This window comes from Phocoena phocoena, chromosome 9 (assembly GCF_963924675.1).
Source record: "Phocoena phocoena chromosome 9, mPhoPho1.1, whole genome shotgun sequence".
Classification (NCBI taxonomy): domain Eukaryota; kingdom Metazoa; phylum Chordata; class Mammalia; order Artiodactyla; family Phocoenidae; genus Phocoena; species Phocoena phocoena.
In genome coordinates, this window is record NC_089227.1 from 11,206,741 (window position 1) to 11,225,450 (window position 18,710).

Below are 18,710 nucleotides of genomic sequence, written 5' to 3' on the forward strand. Positions count from 1 at the left end.
ATCCCACATGCCACGGAGCAGCTAAGTCCGTGCGCCACAACTACTGAGCCCGTGTGCCACAGCTACTGAAGCCCACATGCCTAGAGCCTGTGCTCCGCGACAAGAGAAGCCACCGCAGTGAGAAACCCGCGCACTGCAATGAAGACCCAACACAGCCAAAAGTAAATAAATAAATAAATTTATTAAAAACCTCCCAACTTTCTCCTTTGTAACTGACAGGGACAAAGTTGGGTTTTTATCAGTAAAATAAGCTGATATAATTTATGGGGATATACGGGAAGCAGATGTCTGCCTTGGCAAGTTGCCATTTTTATAGCCTTGTTCCAAGCATAAACCACACTTTTAAATAATTAGTTACTAACTAATGAGATCCAAAAATAAGTTGTCAAAATAGAAGAAGGGGGTAGACTTTTGAGTGACCAAGGGTCTATTTTTTTAAAAATCCATTTTGAACAGGGGGTGGGGGGAGGAATTAGTGTTCTCCAAGACCATTAATTAGTGCGATTTCAATCAGCGCCTGGGGCTTTACCTCTTCTCACTGAGCCTCTCTCTGGTGATGAGTATTTGGAGGGTTTTTATTGCTTTGTTAAAATGAAGTCTTTCGCTTGGGGGAAAAACCAACAACTCCACAAAAACCAAGTTTGTCAAGGAGCTTTGGTGACTTGTCTTGTCGCTACTATTAATTAGTTCCCTCTCCTAAGGAAGAGACAAGAATCCCATCTCTTCATGGCTTTTTTTTTCTTTCCCCCCTCTGGTCCATTAGCTTGTTTCTGTGTCCAGTATTCATAAATCCCATCCAGATTCAACCGGTAAAACTGTATTTGTGTTTTGAGGGAAACAATAATAGTAAGTGCCCCCTTTTCTCCAAAATGGTTGAGAATGGAGTGTTTTGATTAATTAAATATTCCTATTAAAGTTTTTAGTTTTGATATAATTTGCCAGTTTACAAAGAAACACAGGCTATAAAAGAAAAGATATGTAGCTAAATCTATGACAATTAAGATTTAAGACACTGCTGAATTGTCTGGGTCATGGGATCATTGCTGGATCGCTTATTACTCAGCAAATATTCTTACAGGTATGAGGTGCTGGGTAGATAGCCCGGCCTTTGGAGTTTAGGGTCCGGAGGGGAAGACGGACATTCAACAAAGATTCCCGACCGATGCAGAGTTCATTATTGGGATGGCAGTTGGGATAGGCTCTTTTGGGCTGTTGGAATTCAGTACTTCATTCATTGGTTCATCCAATCTGCCAAGACTTCAGTGAGGACCACCTACAGTATTGGGTACAGAGCAGCAAACAAAAAATATGTAGAGCAGTTGTCTGCGAGCTTCACTGAAGCTGATAGTCACCAGTGCTGGTTCAGATAAAGGTTCCAGGGGTCACCTCAGAGACATCAGGGGTTGGACCTGCAGCTCTGAATGTTTTGCAAGCACCGAAACAAGGCTGATTCAGGTGGCTTTTGTACCACGCTGAGAAACAGTGCCATGGAGTGGGTTGAATTGTTCTCGTGGCATGCTTTCAAAATGATATTTAAGTCAATTTGGGGGGAGCATGTAAAAAATTTAGAGAATCATTCTGAGATTGGTAGAGCTAGAGGGGTGGTTGAGAATTTCTCCTTCAGGGGTTCTTTAACTGGTTTGGAGGGCCTGTGATCCCTAGGAAATCAAATGGACAGTTTTTGGTGCACTTAAGGGGATTCTGGGGGGAGAGGGTCTGTAAGTTTTAACATATTCTTAAAGAGGACTGGACACGCCCCATTCCCACCCCCAAGGTGAAGTCCCACTGTGTGACACTGTCATGTGACAGATGAGGAAACTGAGGCACTGGACAACTCCAGGGGGTGCCAATCAGGCCCTCCCCTGTGGACTTGTGTACGGTGGCAGCCTTGAGAAAAGAAGGTCTATATTCCTTCACTGTTGTGATCTATGGGGGCTCTTTTTTTTTTTTTTTCGCGGTACGCAGGCCTCTCACTGTTGTGGCCTCTCCCGTTGCAGAGCACAGGCTCCGGACGCGCAGGCTCAGCGGCCATGGCTCACAGGCCCAGCCGCTCCACGGCATGTGGGATCTTCCCGGACCGGGGCACGAACCCGCGTCCTCTGCATCGGCAGGTGGACTCTCAACCGCTGCGCCACCAGGGAAGCCCCTAGGGGGACTCTCTGAGGGATGTTTCTGAATTCAGAGTGGATCTTATAATTGATATGTACATTTAACCTAGGGCGTCTTTTTGTCTTTTTTATTCTAGAAAAGCTGTTCTAAATAACTTGTGTGTTTTACAGTGAATGCCACTGGATAATCAAGGAAAAGAAATGGAAGTTACTGGAAGAACTGGTGCTCCAGGGCCATGATGCCTCTGGGCCTTCAGCTTTTCCAGTTACTTATCCCAGATTGCAGTTCCCTTGCAAGTTTGAGTTAAGGATCACTAAAAATCTTCCATCTGGTACTTTAACTCTTTTAGTCTGTGAAGCACTTGCTTGTTTTATTTCTCTAATCCTTGTTTTGACGGAACACGGTGGCCTCCGCTAAATGTAGAAAACAGGCAGGTGACTCCACGGAAGAAATGCCCACAATCTAGAGAGCTTGAGGGAAACATGGTAGAGAGGAGACCTGTCATCTTCTCTTGTATTCTTTGTAGGTGTAGATCATGACTGCCAAAAAAGAACATGAACCAAACAGAGTGAAAATCGATGAATGATGAGTTAGGGCGATTATCACATGAATGAAGCTGGTGAAAGACAGACTAACTGCCCTTGCCATTAGCTGAGTTTTAATATTTAAGTGGTTCCAGCCTTTGCTGTGGGTGATCTTTTGCCTTTTCCTGTGGGATCCAGAGTGTGTTGTTCTATCACCTTTGTTTGTTTTAAAAATGTAACTTAAATGAATGGAAATGTTCTGCTGTTTTAAGAAAGCTTAAAGTGTATGGTTTTCCTGAAAGAATTAGGTTTAAGAGGCATGTTGCGATTCACATATCTTGGTGAGGGAAGCAAAATCATTGACCAGAATTCTCTGATTCAGAATTTGGAGTTGGGCTTGGATGGGAGAAATTGTCGGTCACTCTTTAAAACATCTAATGAATAACTAAAAAACTTCCCTGGCTTGGAAAGTTGTCCTACTGCCCCTTCACAGAAAAGTGGCCACTTTCTTATAAATGTCGGAGACACTTGTAGATGTGGCTTGAAGGAGTAATGTGACGCTTGGATTTCTCGCCGTAAACACAGCTGAAGATGGAGATATTTAGACCATTTAATAACAAATGCCCAGTAGGATTTTGGGAGAAGTCCCACATTATGGACAAATCCCTTTCTCCTCCTTTTGCACGTGTAGACAGAATTCGCCTGGCTTGTTACTAGCACTTTGAGGCCTTTTTGCAAGAAAGCCAGCAGGTAAGGGGCTTCCAGATTTTGAATTAGCTGGTGCTCCAGGCACCTCCTCAGGTGACAGGTGAAGTGGCCTTCGGAGTGGGATTTCCTTTTTCCCCTTCTTATTTGAAATTGATGGCACTGCTGTTTTTGTAGGGGTTCCTGGTCGCCCGGAGCTGAAGTAATGAGAAGGCGTCATGGAGGCCCAGTCCCAGAGCTCCACGACCACTGAGAAGAAGAAAGTGGAGAATTCCATAGTGAAATACTCCACTCGACCAGACGTCAGCGAGAAAGCCGTGGCCTCCAGCACCACGTCCAATGGTGAGCGGCCACGGGGATTACCAACAGTCAAGCCTACAGTCCTTTTCTGTGCTCTGCATTCCTTGCGAGCTGAGCATTTGCACCTGGACCCGTGTTTGTGCTCTGAGAGCTGAAGAGCGCAGATGGAGGTGGAGGTTGGGGTGCGGGCTCGGGGTGGCCAGGCTTTAGCCATCGCTGTTTTGGCGCTGAAACTACACGTTTTCTTCCAAATTTGCTAATTCGAGATGTAAATGTGATAGGTTATTTATTATAGGAAGTTCCTGTTTTGGCATTTTGGAAGTCATCTTGATGAGTCTGGCTGGGGTTCAAAATACTTTGCATTTCACATGGAAAGTCTCTACTCGTCGGGATAATCAGTTATCAGTTATTACAGAAGACACAAGAGTTGCCTTGTCCAAATTAGTGATAGGGTCCCCTGCAGACCCCAAACCCTAAGGAGTCCGCTAGAAAGGATTTTAAAAGTTGTTAACGGTTGAGCCTCATCTAGTTTCTGAGTTGCAGGTTTTGCTGTTGGCATATAAAAATTTAACGTCCTTAATTTGCGTTTAGAGATACAGAAAGCCAACTGTTTTACATGCTGTATGTTTTAATATTTTAAGCAAAGTGTTGAGAGGCATTTCAATTCAAGCATGGAGCACTGAAAATAAATTCCAGAGCCCCCTCTGGTAAAAACAGACTGAATAAGTTAAGAGTAACCTTCACTTCCTTTCCCTGCCTTTCGGCTCTGGAAGGCCAGCAGCGCCTTGGCTTTTTGTAGATTTCATAGCCACCCCTGGCCTCTGCGAATCGCTCTCCGCTTTGCCATGTGCCCTTAGGAAGAATGGGCTGGTCTCAGTCCTGGACACTGCCTACCTGGGTACAAGGTTTTGCATCTGCTGAGCCAACCTGCACCCTCTCCCTCCCTGGGCATTTATATTTTATTTATTCCAAAAAGATTTGACCAGCCTGATTTCCAATTTTTTTAAATTTTATTTTTTATAATTTTTAAATTTATTTTTCGCTGTGTTGGGTCTTCGTTTCTGTGCGAGGGCTTTCTCTAGTTGCGGCGAGCGGGGGCCACTCTTCATCGTGGTGCGCGGGCCTCTCACTATCGCGACCTCTCTTGTTGTGGAGCAGAGGCTCCAGACGCGCAGGCTCAGTAGCTGCGGCGCACGGGCTTAGTTGCTCCGCGGTGTGTGGGATCTTCCCAGACCAGGGCTCGAACCCGTGTGCCCTGCATTGGCAGGCAGATTCTAAACCACTGCGCCACCAGGGAAGCCCCTCCAATTTTTTACATACAATGGGAGAGTGAGAATCTGCTTTGGAAGGTAACAGCCCAGAAGTGTAGGCTGTGAGGGCAGACATCCAATAAAAAAGCTGTACCTTCCTGTCTGAACTGTGGCATTGCCTGGCCCTGCCCTCTGTGCCCACCCTGGTCCACAGTGTGTGCTGCTCACTTTTCTCCTTCCCCGATGTCACCAGTGCGCACTGCTGGCTTGACCGGGCCAGGGGAGGGGCTGGCATTAAACCTTTCGGCTAATGAGTCCCGTTTTGATTTGATCCTTAAGGGAGATCTATTTATGTCGGAGTTAAAATAATGAATTTACTTTACATACATACGAAACTATATTTCTTTCTTGATTCGTGGTCTTTCAACTCAGGACTAGAGCTTATTTTAATAGAGCCAGATTTTTGCATTATTCCTGTGATGAGGTTGTAGAAGGCATATTTTCTCCTTAAAAAAGCATGCTGTGGCCCTTGTTTCTTTTCTCTGGAATTTGTAAAAATTAGACACGTCTATTTCAGAAATAGAATCGGTCTGTGCCATGTAGGTGATTTGGTAATTTTAATAGCAAATTTGTAGGAATAATCGCTTTCTGGATATCATGCTTCACGAAGCATCAACGTTGAGTGATTTTTATAGCGGTGAGTGTGAGTGCGTGTGAATGAGTGAGCGTGTGTGTAAGTGTGTGCGTGAGAACAGGCTGCACCACGTGGAGCCTCCATAAACCACTGTCCTTTCTGTGAATTTCAGCAGAGTAACAATAGCGATCTGTCCTTAAGAAGGTGCTGCCACTTTGGCGATTCCGGCCACTGGACACCTGCTGGGCAGATTTTTGGTGCCGTTGTATTTGTCTGGAGCTACTCTGACCATGAGTTCTGCCCATTAACCTGCTTAGGGTGACCAGGAACAGAACTAACCTAATCAGCCCAGCAGCCAGGAAGCCACTGGGGAACAAGTATCCAGGGAAGAAACAGTCATGGTTTATAAAACTTAGTCCTTGAGTCCGAAGTAACCACAGAACTGACTCCGAAACCGAATTCCGTGGCCTTCCCACCCTGATCACCTTGGGTCCTTGAAGCACCTCGTAAATGGGTGTAAGACACGTCCTATCTTGGGGCAGAAACCTCATTAGTCAGGTTTGCAGGGCTCCTGCGTGAATGATAGCTGTCCTAGAATCCTGTGAGCTCTGACCATTTTTTCAGTGTTCTATTTCTTGTAAGAGATTGACTCCTTTTTGTTTTGGAATAACATAAAGAGCCAACCAAATAAAGAAAAATGGAAGTGGTGTTTTTGAAATATCAATGGCAATCCTGCTGGAAGATTCCAGGAAAACCAGCAAACAAGTTTAAAGGTGGGAAAAATTGAGACAAAGGCAAATAAACTTTTTTCTTTGTGATTGCTTTACATAAGCAATGCTAATAATTGTCATGATTTTTTTTTTTTTTTTTTACAAAGTCCTCGGCAGGATTCGTCTAACTAGTTCAGAGCCTCTTTATGGCCCCAGGGTCACGCTTAGGAGGGTGTGGAATGGCCCAAATTCTTCGTTCTGCCAGCTTCTACCTGGTGGCACGCTGCCCTTTGCTCTCAGCTCTGGTCACACAGCTAGTCTGGGGGCTTTGGTCTGTGGTTTGGTTTGGGTTTAAGAGCTGGTGTGGGGGGGGCAGGCTTTCAAAGGTTGGTATACTGTCATGGCTATGGTCATCCATCCGTCTGTCTATTCTGTCTGTCTCCCGTTCTGTCTTTCCTCTGCAAACATTTCAGAAGTGCTTGGATACCTCCACTGAGGCTCTTCACAAAAAGGAAATGAAAATTACTTGGATCCTATAATAGGTAGTACCAATTGCTACTGTTCCCAGGGGGTTCTTAGGCTTTCCTTACAAAGTTCTGCAATTCAGAGACTTGTAAATGAACAATGAAAAATGAGTTCCTCACCAAGATCTATTACGGAGGTAACCTGTGTATTTCTTCTCCCGTCCACAATTTCAAGATTAAAATAAAACAAACAAAGACGTCTCGCTGTCGGCGCTGTGTTAGGTTGACTTAAGTAACTTTTCCAGCCATTACGTGCTGCAGTTTATTCCTGATTGTGAGCCTTCCAGCCAGACCATGCACATTCCCCTGCATGTCCTTACAGATCTGTTTTCTTACTTTTCTCAGCTGAGTATCTACTCCTAGAATAACAGTCATACAGAGTTCTGTTTAAGCGCACACATACACACGAACCAAAATGTATGGTTCAAAAACCTTAAGCAACATTTTAAGGAAGGATCTGCCTTTAAACCTTGACATTTAAAAGAACACAAGTGAAAAACTGTTCTAAATCTTCTATGGGTAAAACACAGCCAAACTGATTTTTGTAACATTTGAGAACCTATATCAACATATGAAGCATTCAGTATACTTACTCAGGAACCACAACGTTTGCTTCATGTGTTACAGTTTGATTTTAAGCTCTAGTGTTACTTAATGAAACATAAATGACACAAGAGAAGACATTGAGTTTTCTGAATGTTTGTTCAGTGCAATTGACACGTAAATGATCATTTCTGGCGTCCAAGATGGTGTCTTTCACATATAAAGGGTGCGTTCATATCTTAGGTGTCATGGTTTACTTAAAAATCTCAAATCTGTTAATATGCTAGTACCTTAAGTAAAATGCCTTAACGATCTATTTTTTTTCAGGTACGGATTCATTACTTTCCAAGCTGCATATTGTGTTTTTGTAAATAATAGACATGTTTTAATCTAGGTGTTCCCATGTATTAAACATTCTCGTTGTCCTATAAAATTTCCTTTAACGACTTGCAAATACTGACTTTTCAGTGTGAAATGTTTTATTTCATTTTTGGCCTATGATTTTTTCTTAAAGGAGTAATCTGATATTTCTTATTAACCTACCACTCTGCTTTAAAAGAGAAAGCAGCTAATAATAAGCATATGTAGGTCCTGCTTTGGGGATCTTTTATCAGATCTGATAGTTATTGGGAACATACCTTAAAGTGATAGAAAGCAGAAATTATCTTAATGGTGATGCAATATGAAACCAAAGTTGATAGATTAATAATGGAGAGGAAGTTCCCTGTTCACTTTGATTCTTTCAAAAGGAGGGCTTGGTTCTCCTCTGCTTAAAAAAAAAATTCTTTGAGGTTTCTAAGGGGAAAGTGTTGTGGTTTGCAAATATGTAGGAGATACTTTTTTGTTTTTTAATTTTAACTTTTGGTCACTTCCTGGCCTTGTGATTTTCTTTCAAACTGTCCAGTAACTCCTATGAGTGTTAATCAGGATATCTGTTGGTCTCCTGGCTGGGAGTAAGATAGCTCAGAATTTTGTTAAGAGTTGGGAATTCATCTTGGCTGTTCACCGCCAAGATCTCTTGTCTCTTTTTGTCCTTTTTTATGGTAAGAGTTCATGTACCTAATTCTGCTCAGAAGTGGGTGGACAGTTCACAGCAGAAAGCCTGTAGGTTGTGAGTTTTAGGTTTCCTGTCCCTTTAGATGTTCAATCCCTCTTTTCTTGGCCACATCCCATTTCCTAGCACATGACAGATGGACAGATAGATGGAAAGGACTTTCAGATAACGTGGTTTCACACTGTAGGGTGTTGGATAGGAGCACCCCTGGGGTTTGGGTTGAAAGTTTGGACTGAGTTCTGGCAACACCAAGGACTAGCTTGGTGCGTGTGGGCAGATTCACTTCTCAAAGTCTCAATTTCTTCATCTGTTTAGCAAGATACTAATTAGACCCACTTCACAGGATCTCCAGGCGGATTAAGTGAGGCAATGCCTGTACCTTTCTGGTAGGACTGCACATGGTAAGAGCTTAGCCATCGTTATTAAGACAAAGCATGGGGATGAATTAAATGTTATGAATCCAAAACAAAACGATTGTGTTTTCTTGAAAATATACATAGGTTTTGAAATTAAGGGGAAAACGTTTGGCAAAAGTAATTTTAAATTTGCTGGACTCTGTCCGAAAAATAGTTCAAGGTGTTTCACAGAGCCCCCAGATGACTGAGTTTACACATCTTAAGGAAGAACTATTAAAAAAATTTTTTTTTCTCTACCTTCCTTCCAAATGCCTTCTCAAGCCAGAAAATAGGGAAGGCAATTTTGAGAAAATTTATTTTGATTTCTTTAACCTTGAAAACTACCATTGATTATATGTCTTAACACTAGAAACAGCATATGGTACATCCCTTTTCTTGAGTCTTCTTTTGGGGTAAACTGTTTCAGGTTCGTGGTACCCATTTATAGGGTAGTTTGTGCTGCATTAAATTTTATGCTTTTTAAAAGAGCTTTCATGTTTTTAAGCCAACTAACTCATGGCAAATAATCTGATTCTCGTAAGAGCCCTGACTCTTTTGAGCTCCAGACTCATGTGTTCCTTTACCTGGCAACCTCTGTCTTCTTATTTTGGCTGAGTGTATCAGCTTCCTGTGGTCATCCAGGCTTGAAACCCCACGGTCACCTTTGACCCCTTCCAACCTCCGGCTTCCCGTGTCCTACCAGTTTTGAAGTCCTGGTAGATTTTCCTCTGTAATTATTCACCCACGTGTCCCTTTGGGCCACCCTACTGCACAATGCTATTTCAAACCTCACCACCTCATGCCTAGACAGTTAAAGTGACCTTCTCTCCAATCGCTCGGCCCTGATTCATGGAGTTGCTCTTCCCCAATTAATCTTCTTACGGTTATGCCACACCCCTCCTCTAGAACCTTCAGTGAGTCCCAGCTACTTATAAAGTAAAATTCAAAATCCTTCGCTTAGGGCTTCCCTGGTGGCGCAGTGGTTGGGAGTCCGCCTGCCGATGCAGGGGACGCGGGCTCGTGCCCCGGTCCGGGAAGATCCCACGTGCCGCGGGGCGGCTGGGCCCGTGAGCCATGGCCGCTGAGCCTGTGCGTCCGGAGCCTGTGCTCCGCAACGGGAGAGGCCACAACAGTGAGAGGCCCGCGTACCGCAAAAAAAAAAAAAAAAAAAATCCTTCGCTTAATATTGAGTTATCTTCCGAAATCAGACCCCAGCCTGCCTCTCCAATCTCTCCAATCTGATTTACTGCGACTCTGCTTTCCCATGTATAACCTGTGCTTTAGCCAGTTGGAAGGGCTCCTTGCCTTCACGCTGCTCCTGCATAGAATGACCTTTATTCTTAACATCGGGGCACGTTGCGTGTTTACCTTCTTCTCAAATGCGACTCTGCCCTCCATCTTTCCATATAATCTTGTGTCCTTTGGGGAGCTACCTAGTAACACTTGGTTTGGGGAGGCTTATTTTATTTATTACTATTTTAATAAAGAGACTGTATTTTAGAGAAGTTTTAGATTTACAGAAACATTGATCAGAAAGTACACAGAGTTCTTATATACCCCTTCCCCCCCTCCCAGTTTCCCCTATTATTAACATTTTGTAATGGTGTAATACGTTTGTTACAATTGAGGAAGTAATATAGATACACGATGATTAACTACGGTCCATGGTTTCCATGAGGGTTCATTCTTTGTGTTGTGTGTCCTATGGGTTTTGACAAATATATAATGTCCTGTAGCTGCCATTGTAGACTAGTTGCACCCCTCAAATTTCCCTGTGCCCCATATATTCATCCCTCCCACCTTCCACATAACACTTGAAACTTTTCGACATAGCACCCGGTTTGTCTTTTCCCTGCCTCCACCTCATCCTCCTTTAGTAGTTTGGGCTTGGAGGGCCCCAGCCTACACAGTACACAGACCTGCCAGAACTTTCCTCGGCTCAGTGGGGCAGGGGGCACGTGCAGAACAGCAGTGGTGTGGATGCTAGGGTTCGACCCTGGCTCAGCCACTTTATCACTGTGTGATCTTGGGCTAATAACTTAACATCTCTGAGGCTGGCACAGTAAGTACTCAAACATGGTAGCTATTTTTAGGAATAGTAATAGCCTCTTCTGGATAAAATCTGGCAGGATTTAATATAGTGACACTTTTCATCTCACTCCTTTCAACACAACATCATTTGTTAATAATCTGTGCATGGTTAAGCTTGAATCTGATGGAGAGAGTTAGAGGGTGTTAGCTTACAGAAAATCTTTAAAATGTGGGGGCCTTCAGGACCTAGCTTCACAGACGAGGAAATGATAGAAGGTGGGATCAGGAAACAGTACCTCAAATCACTGATCCTGAAATTGGCACAAGTTGGATTTAAAGAATCACATTTTCAGGCCTACCCCTCATTCATAAATACGCCTTCCCATTATGGGATAAAGTCAGTAATTCTGTGCAAATGGGCTTCCCTGAGGGCAAGGCTGCTCTTTTCTCTTGCGTATAGCTATTGGATTTCTCCTCCGAAAACAATTCTTGGGTGCTCCGAGAAATCAGGAATAAATCTCAATCCCTTCTTGCCACAGTTTTCCAGACTTGGGAGTGAAAAGAAGCCACAGCATTATGTGTTCAGCTTGTGGGAAGTTTCTGGGTTGCCCTGATGACTTGTGATCCAGTGATGTGAGTATTTCACATTTTCAGAGAGAAATTGGTCAGAATCAGAAGGAGGAGCCAGAGTTGAAACTCGGGGCCAAGATGGAGCTTGCGGGAGGGCAGTGTCTCTCTGGGGAGGTATCTCGGTGGCCTTATGCTGGGTACCCTACTTGGGGGGAGGGCTTTTGTCCCAGGGCTGCTAGAGGGTGAGACCGGGAGCGTTGGGAACCACGAGGGTCCCAGGCAGAGAAGGAGGTGGGTGATGGTGAAAGCAAAACCCTTCCCTTTGTCGTATTTACGTGGAAATCTTGCCAAGTCCCCCTGCTGTAATTTCTATTTTTAAAACTTTACATACAGCATCATTTACTTTTTTTTGGTATACACTTCAGTGAGTTTTGACAGATCCATAAAGTTCTGTAATTACTGCCACAGTCAAGGCACAGAATGAACGGTTCCAGGCCCGTCCCCCCCAAATTTTGACAAATACTTGTTTTTAAACTCAGTGTAGTAATAGTTAGCTTATGAGTCACTGATAATAATAGAAAGCATTAGAACTGTAGAAGTTGCTTGATGTTATGGTTTTTTTTGGTTTTAAAAAAATCCGTGAGTTTTTAGATCCTGTTCGCTATACTCACTGTTAGTTTTCTTTTCCTTTCTATCTAAATATTTCATATAGAATTGGTAGTAGAACTAATATGTTCTGAAAAACTGCCCAGAAACATATAACCTTCTGTCTCTGCCAGTCTGAGTCTTTTTTGAGTGTCCAATCAATGTATTGTTTCCTTTTAGGCCAGTTGAAGATGCCATTTTATACTTAAAACTACAAGGCCGTCATATTAATGAGGGTTTTTTGTTTTTGTTGTTTTGCTACCATGAATAAGCAGGAGGGTGTTAGAATGAGAACATTTAATGCAGCTCTAACCTAGAAGGAAAGTATCTAAGGCTTTGTTAAGTCTTTCTTTTTTTGGTAACGTCATTCTTTTCCCCTTTACTTTTATAGATAGGACTTCATCTCAGGTAGGGGAAATTTTTCTATAAAAGTTATTCTTACTCTGACTTCGGCTGCTGTTCTTTTTCACTCTTTTTTTTTTTTTCTCTCTCTTTCTTTGACTCTTTCCTCTTCTTGGTCTCTTTCTTTTTTTTTTTTTCCCCCCTTTAGTTGTAGAAAGTTGAGTTCCATCCCAATTATTAAATCTTAGGAGACCATTCCCACATGGTTCCGTAAATGGTAGCTTCATCCTGCGTTCTTTCATCTCTTCCCCTGCTCTCTGGCTTGACAGTTGAAAAGGTCTGACTGTGCCACACAATGGTTTGATTGGTTTCTCTGGGGGAGACTTTTCCCTGCCTCATCATTCGCCAGGCAGGTGGACCAGAAAGTCTCTTGATTCTTTTGTTGCCTCTCAAAGTCCGAGGTCTTTGACTGAATAAATCCGCCGTCATGGGATAATTTGCTAAAAGGAGTCTGAAAGATGTGAGAGAAAAGCCTCCCGACTTGGGTGCTGCATTAATGAAATCACGGGGCCTTGGAGTTTGCAATTGAAAAATCACCAGGAATGCAATGGGTGGAGACGGGGCTTCTTTTATTTCCCATAATAAACTTTTAGTTCTATCATTTAAAGCACGCCTAGCCCTTTGCTGGCCCACTGGCCCGAGTGTGGTTTTTTTTTTTTTTTTATACCCACGTTTCAGGGGACAGCCCTGTCCAACTGAAAGCCATTCGGGTGCTGTGTCTAGTTAGTCATTAGATTATTACTAGTAGATGGAGAGAATTCCATATGACAGGACTAAGTTTGAGTTAACACAGGACGAAAAGTAATTTACAGATAGGCTGTCCCCAGCCATCTTTGTAGTGCCTGATAAGGTTTCATTTCAGAATGGATAGGCGACATTTCCACTTACGGGCCCATTCTGCGACACCTGTGATAACAGCTTCTGGATCCTAATTGAAATTGGTTTCAAAATGGATTTTCACTTTTCTCTGTCCGTGGAAAATATTGAATGGACTCAGAGCTGCCACAGAGAACCCCAGACCTTGGAAAATGGAGCGGGAGGCTAGGATCATCTTTCATAACAGTGTCGATGATATGACAGTTTTGTTATCTGTCTTATTAATGAAATCATTGATCATCTGATGAGGGAGATAATAAACTACATTTCCGCTCCCCCCACCAGTGTTCCCGAAACGCAATTAGATTCGGATTACCAATAAGGAGGGGGGGAAGAAAACCAAACAACTATGGAACTCAAGTCGTCAAGGTCGATGAAAAGTTTTCCTTACCCAAGGGACCATTTCAGATCAGAACATTATGAGTGATTGCAATCCAAGTATTTTGAAATTATAGAAAGCCTGCGTTGTATCTGAAGACTGTCTTTTTGTCCAAGTCACCCGCATTTTTAGCAAAGACCTATAAAGTGAAATTCACAAGTAGAAAGGGCAGTTCTGAATTAAGTGCTTTTGTAATGGGGAGAATGGGGAAAAAAATCCCCAGATTCTGTCCTCCACCCCTAGGGTGAAGGGATTTGGGGCTTGTCCTGGGTGCGTATAGTGGGCGAGGAGGACCAAACTGAAGGAAAGTAGCTTATTGTCTGTCCCTCTCTTAAAGCGCTCTGGGAATCCTAGTAAGATGGGAATTCGGTTTGGATTTAATGAGGGGGCTCTATTGTTTGGTGTTGGGCTGCTTTGGAATGTGCTCCCTTGTTCCTCTCCAAGGAGGGGAAGAGATGCTGATGACTCTCATGTTTCATGGTGAATTGTATTCTTAGGTGTTTCTCCATTCTCAGAGCCAGCAAGGATCAATCCAGTCCCATCTGAGCTTGAAAGAGGAGCTGTGATCAAAGGCTCTAATGATGTCACTGGTCTCTGGTGATTGATTAGGTACAGAAGTTCTAGAGAATTCTGCCTTTCCTTATCATTTCCAATTCATTAGTGTCGACCATTAGGGTAGCTAGCTCTTCATTTGTGTAAAATTAGAGAAAAGAATGATATATAAAAAAATGATATATAAAAAGATAAAAGAATGATATATAAAAAATGATATCTTTTTCTTCTGGATCTGTCTATCTATGTCTATTTTTTTTTTTAAGTTTATTGGAACCATGGCTGCCTTTTATAAGCAGTCTTCCCCTTTAAGTATACTGCAGAGAAGTAGAGTTCGCTATATAAATTGGGGTAAGTATTTGGGAATTTAAATTGGGATAGTATTTGAGAGTGAAAACAGTTCCATTGTTTCCAAAGCCATTTAAGCATATATAGGTAATTACATGTTAGGTCAACATTAAATATAGTTAAATATTTTATTACCTTGGAAATTTATGATTTTAGGACTTTTTAAGTTCTTTTAGTTATTTTTATGGAACTATCTAACATTTTTCCTCTTGCCATTGAAAAAGAAAAACAAATGCATTTCATGCCAAGAGGTGACAAATCTTACAACTGGGGAAGATGCAGCTTGAAAGAAAATCCTAAAAAAACCGAGAGAGAGCCTGAGAGATCTCTTTCTGGAGCTGCTCTTGACTGTACTGTAACTATTGGCTTAGATCCACCTGGGGTGGGGATTGATTGCAAAAGCATTGAAAAAAATTCTGTTTGGGGAGGCTCTGCAGCCCAAGGAAGAAAAATTGAATGGAAAATGGAGAATGTGAATTATATTAAAGTGACTGTTACCTTCTATGGTTTGCTGTTGATTGTCAAGGACTATTGCCTCCTGCTTGCTTAGAGCTAATTTCTTTCATAGAGAACTTCATTTTGAGAACTGCTCTCTGAGTAGGACTGATAAATGTGTTTATAGTCTAGGGTGAGTATCTAAAGAGAAGTGATCATGCAAATGAGCCTTTGGGAAAAGATGGTGAGGCAATTATGAATACTAAGCTTTAATGGATGTCAAAGACTCCCCATTCACAGAATATTTTTGTTCTATTGGCAGTGATAAGAAAAATAATCCCAGACTCTTGCCCGTAACCAAAAGAGAACTTCTAGAAAGAATACAACAAAGGCATGGTTAAAATAATGGGACTTCCAGCAATGTAAAGATTTTCTGGTAAAACAGGAATCTAATATTCAGTTGAAGATTTCTTCCAAGCATTTAAAAACTAGAAAACACACAGTGGCCCATTTCACATTAAGTTTAAATCAAATCTGTCTTTAAAAAAACTAATGTTTCTAGGCTTGTTTTCAAATTCTGGCAAGATTTAGAGCAGTAGAAAAGTTCCTTTCCTATAAATGTTGACAGCAGTTCCGGTGGAGGCTAACAATGTTTTATAAATAGAGTTTGCTTAGCAAAAACCATATGTACGCCTAGTGAAATAAGCTCACATTTATTTATGTTTTGATTTATAGAAAACATGTGCCCCTTGACAAAGCCTTTGGGCTCTTTTCCGCAATTAAAAGGAATCATGCTTGAGAAAAATAGCTACCGTCTTAACGGGAAACTTTTTCACATCAGTTGAAAGCATTTTCTTTGATCACTTTCACACAAATTGAGACTATTTTCATCCATCAGCTTGACCCCCAAAATTGGGTGAATTGAAAAAAAGATGTCTATAAACATGTACACATACACACACATATCAGCATATATATTGGTTGAATATTGGGGAATCCCAGATTTTTAAATCTTGGGTAATATGAGAGTGGTAGTGTACAGTTTTGTAGCAGGAATTATTTTATTTCATTTTTATTTAAAAAATTTTATTGACGCTTATTCTTGCCGTGTCTAGTGTTGGTGCAGCAGGCGGTGGTCTCCTGTTCGGTTTGATTTGGGTTTTTCAGACTGAAGATGGGCACAGATTCTGTGTGTACCTGTTACTCGGCCTTCATCTAGCTAAAATAGCTGAAAAATAGCTCTATCTTGATTCTCTTTCGAGCAAAACAGACAATAAGGCAAAAGAAGGTGGTTTGCAAATCTCTCATCCCTGTCCTTTGAAGAAAAGGCTTCAGAAGTCTTTCTTGGATTTTTTTTTTTTAAGAAGAAGACTGTATAATTTAGTTAAAAAGATGTTCCTTTTGCTTATTGATCTTTCAGGAAGTTCAGGATCAGGCGCGTGTTGCTGAGAAGAAAAAAACTCCTTTTTTACCTTAAGAAAGAAGTGGTTATATTTGCTGGGACCAGGCTACAAAATACTGTTCTGTTTCTATTCTAGACTAGACTGGATCGATAGTTTTCACACTGCTGGCGGCGTGGGAGGAGGGTGCGGAGAAAGTCAGTGTTTAAATATGAAAACTTCGGGCTTCCCTGGTGGCGCCGTGGTTGAGAGTCCGCCTGCCGATGCAGGGGGACGCGGGTTCGTGCCCCGGTCCGGGAAGATCCCACATGCCGCGGAGCGGCTGGGATCGTGAGCCATGGCCGCTGAGCCTGCGCGTCCGGAGCCTGTGCTCCGCAACGGGAGAGGCCACAGCGGTGAGAGGCCCGCGTACCGCAAAAAAAAAAAAATAAAAATGAAAACTTCATGATACGTGAGTATACTAATGATATAAGTACAAATCTTACATGTAAGGCCTAGTATAATTTGGTACCTTATTTTAACTGGGGGGGGGGGGTTATTTTTAGTTACAAGCGAGAGATTATATGTGCTTAAAAAAGAGTTAAATTAAAAAAAGTTTTTATTGAAGTATAGTTGATTTACAGTGTTGTGTTTCAGGTATATAGCAAATTGATTCAGTTTTACATATATGTGTATATATATCTATATATATATACATGTATATATATCTATATATATAGATAGATTCTTTTTTCAGAGTCTCTTCCATTATAGGTTATTAGAAGATATTGAATATAGTTCCCTGGGCTATGCAGTAGGTCCTTGAGAGCTAAATTTTTAGAGAAAATCTTTCTCATGAAGGTGATGTCAGTGTCCCACACCCTAGGAAAGCCTAGCTCCTAGCACCATGCACTCAGGAATAAGTACCATTGAGTCTGGTAGCTGATATCTCTAGGCCAGCATGGCATGTAAGAGGAGTGAACCATCTTTTACAGCATGGGGGCTTCATTGGGAATCCAGGAACCCTTGAGGTTCATGCTTCAGAGAATGGGCCAACCCTCTGAAATTACTTTATGCAAGACTTTATGGGCGTGAGCCTATATCCTCTTTGTTCAGGTTCTTAAAGAGACTTGTAACCTAGTATTTGCCAGAGCCACTGGTCTGCGGGTAGGCTTTGGAGCTCTGACTTCCTTCAGGGAAATACTGATTGAATGATTAGAATTGCTCTTTGAAAGGATGATGGTCTATGAGAAGAGAGCCTCTTAAGGGTGAGGGGAGATGAAAATGAATCTTTCTCATGTAAAATGTGATGTGATAACCATAGTCGTGACCCAGCTTACTTTATAGAGGCCACACATTAGGAAGTCAAAAGACTTCTTCCACGTCACTTTACTGTTTTTTTTCTGTACGCGGGCCTCTCACTGTTGTGGCCTCTCCCGTTGCGGAGCACAGGCTCCAGACACACAGGCTCAGCGGCCATGGCTCACGGGCCCAGCCGCCCCGCGGCATGTGGGATCTTCCCGGACTGGGGCACGAACCCGCGTCCCCTGCATCGGCAGGCGGACTCTCACCCACTGCGCCACCAGAGAAGCCCCACTTTATTGTTTTAAACGAGGAACTTGAGTATCTGATTTAAAGAGCTCTTCCCCACGAAACTCTTGTGTCTATGACATTCACCTAAGGTTCCCTAGGAATTTAGAAGAGTGAAAAATGACAGGAAAGATGTCAGGTAGATGAGAGGCACTTGAAAGGGATGAGTTAACATAATCTAAGTTGAAAAAGGGAAATCCACCATTCTGTTTAATCTGTATCAGTCACATGTATGTGTCCCTCTTGGGTTAAAAGCCGCCGAAGATTGTGTTTAGGCCAAGATGTGTGGTCACACTGTTAAGTCAAAATAATACCAAGTATTTGGAGGGCTGTCTATAGATATTAGTTTCAGGTGCACGGGTAGGGAGATTTTTGCCCCGTTTTGACTGAATCGCGGATAATTACACAGAGTTGCCACAAAAGCAGTGGATCCTCTGAAATCTGAGACGTGCGTGTCCTTGATTTAGACCGGGTATCATTCGTTACCGACCTGATTTCCTGCACTGGTCTTCCTGGGAGTACTTGGGCATGGCTGGAAGGAACATTTGACTCTTGTGTGAGACTAACTCTTCCCAGACCACAGTCCTCTTTTAAACGTCCCAAACATCCTCCGAGAGGGGTCTGCCTAGTTCTCTGTTTGGCATCTGGTTTGATGTCGTTACATTTTATCACGGCCTCGCTGAGAGCTTTAGCAAATTTCTTTGATGCTAATTTAGTCGCTTTAAACTCTGGAGTGGAAAAAAAGAAACAAAACC

General features: G+C 42.4%; 1 protein-coding gene across 1 annotated transcript in view; it reads left to right on the top strand.

Annotated features, from left to right (window-relative positions):
- Window positions 1-18,710, top strand: part of GLI3 (GLI family zinc finger 3) — a 281,368-nt gene that overhangs the window by 10,878 nt on the left and 251,780 nt on the right. Inside the window, exon 2 of the mRNA XM_065883363.1 lies at window positions 3,516-3,680. Within this exon, the coding sequence (XP_065739435.1) occupies window positions 3,557-3,680 (124 nt within the window). The 5' untranslated portion in view covers window positions 3,516-3,556. The remainder of the gene's footprint in view (window positions 1-3,515; window positions 3,681-18,710) is intronic.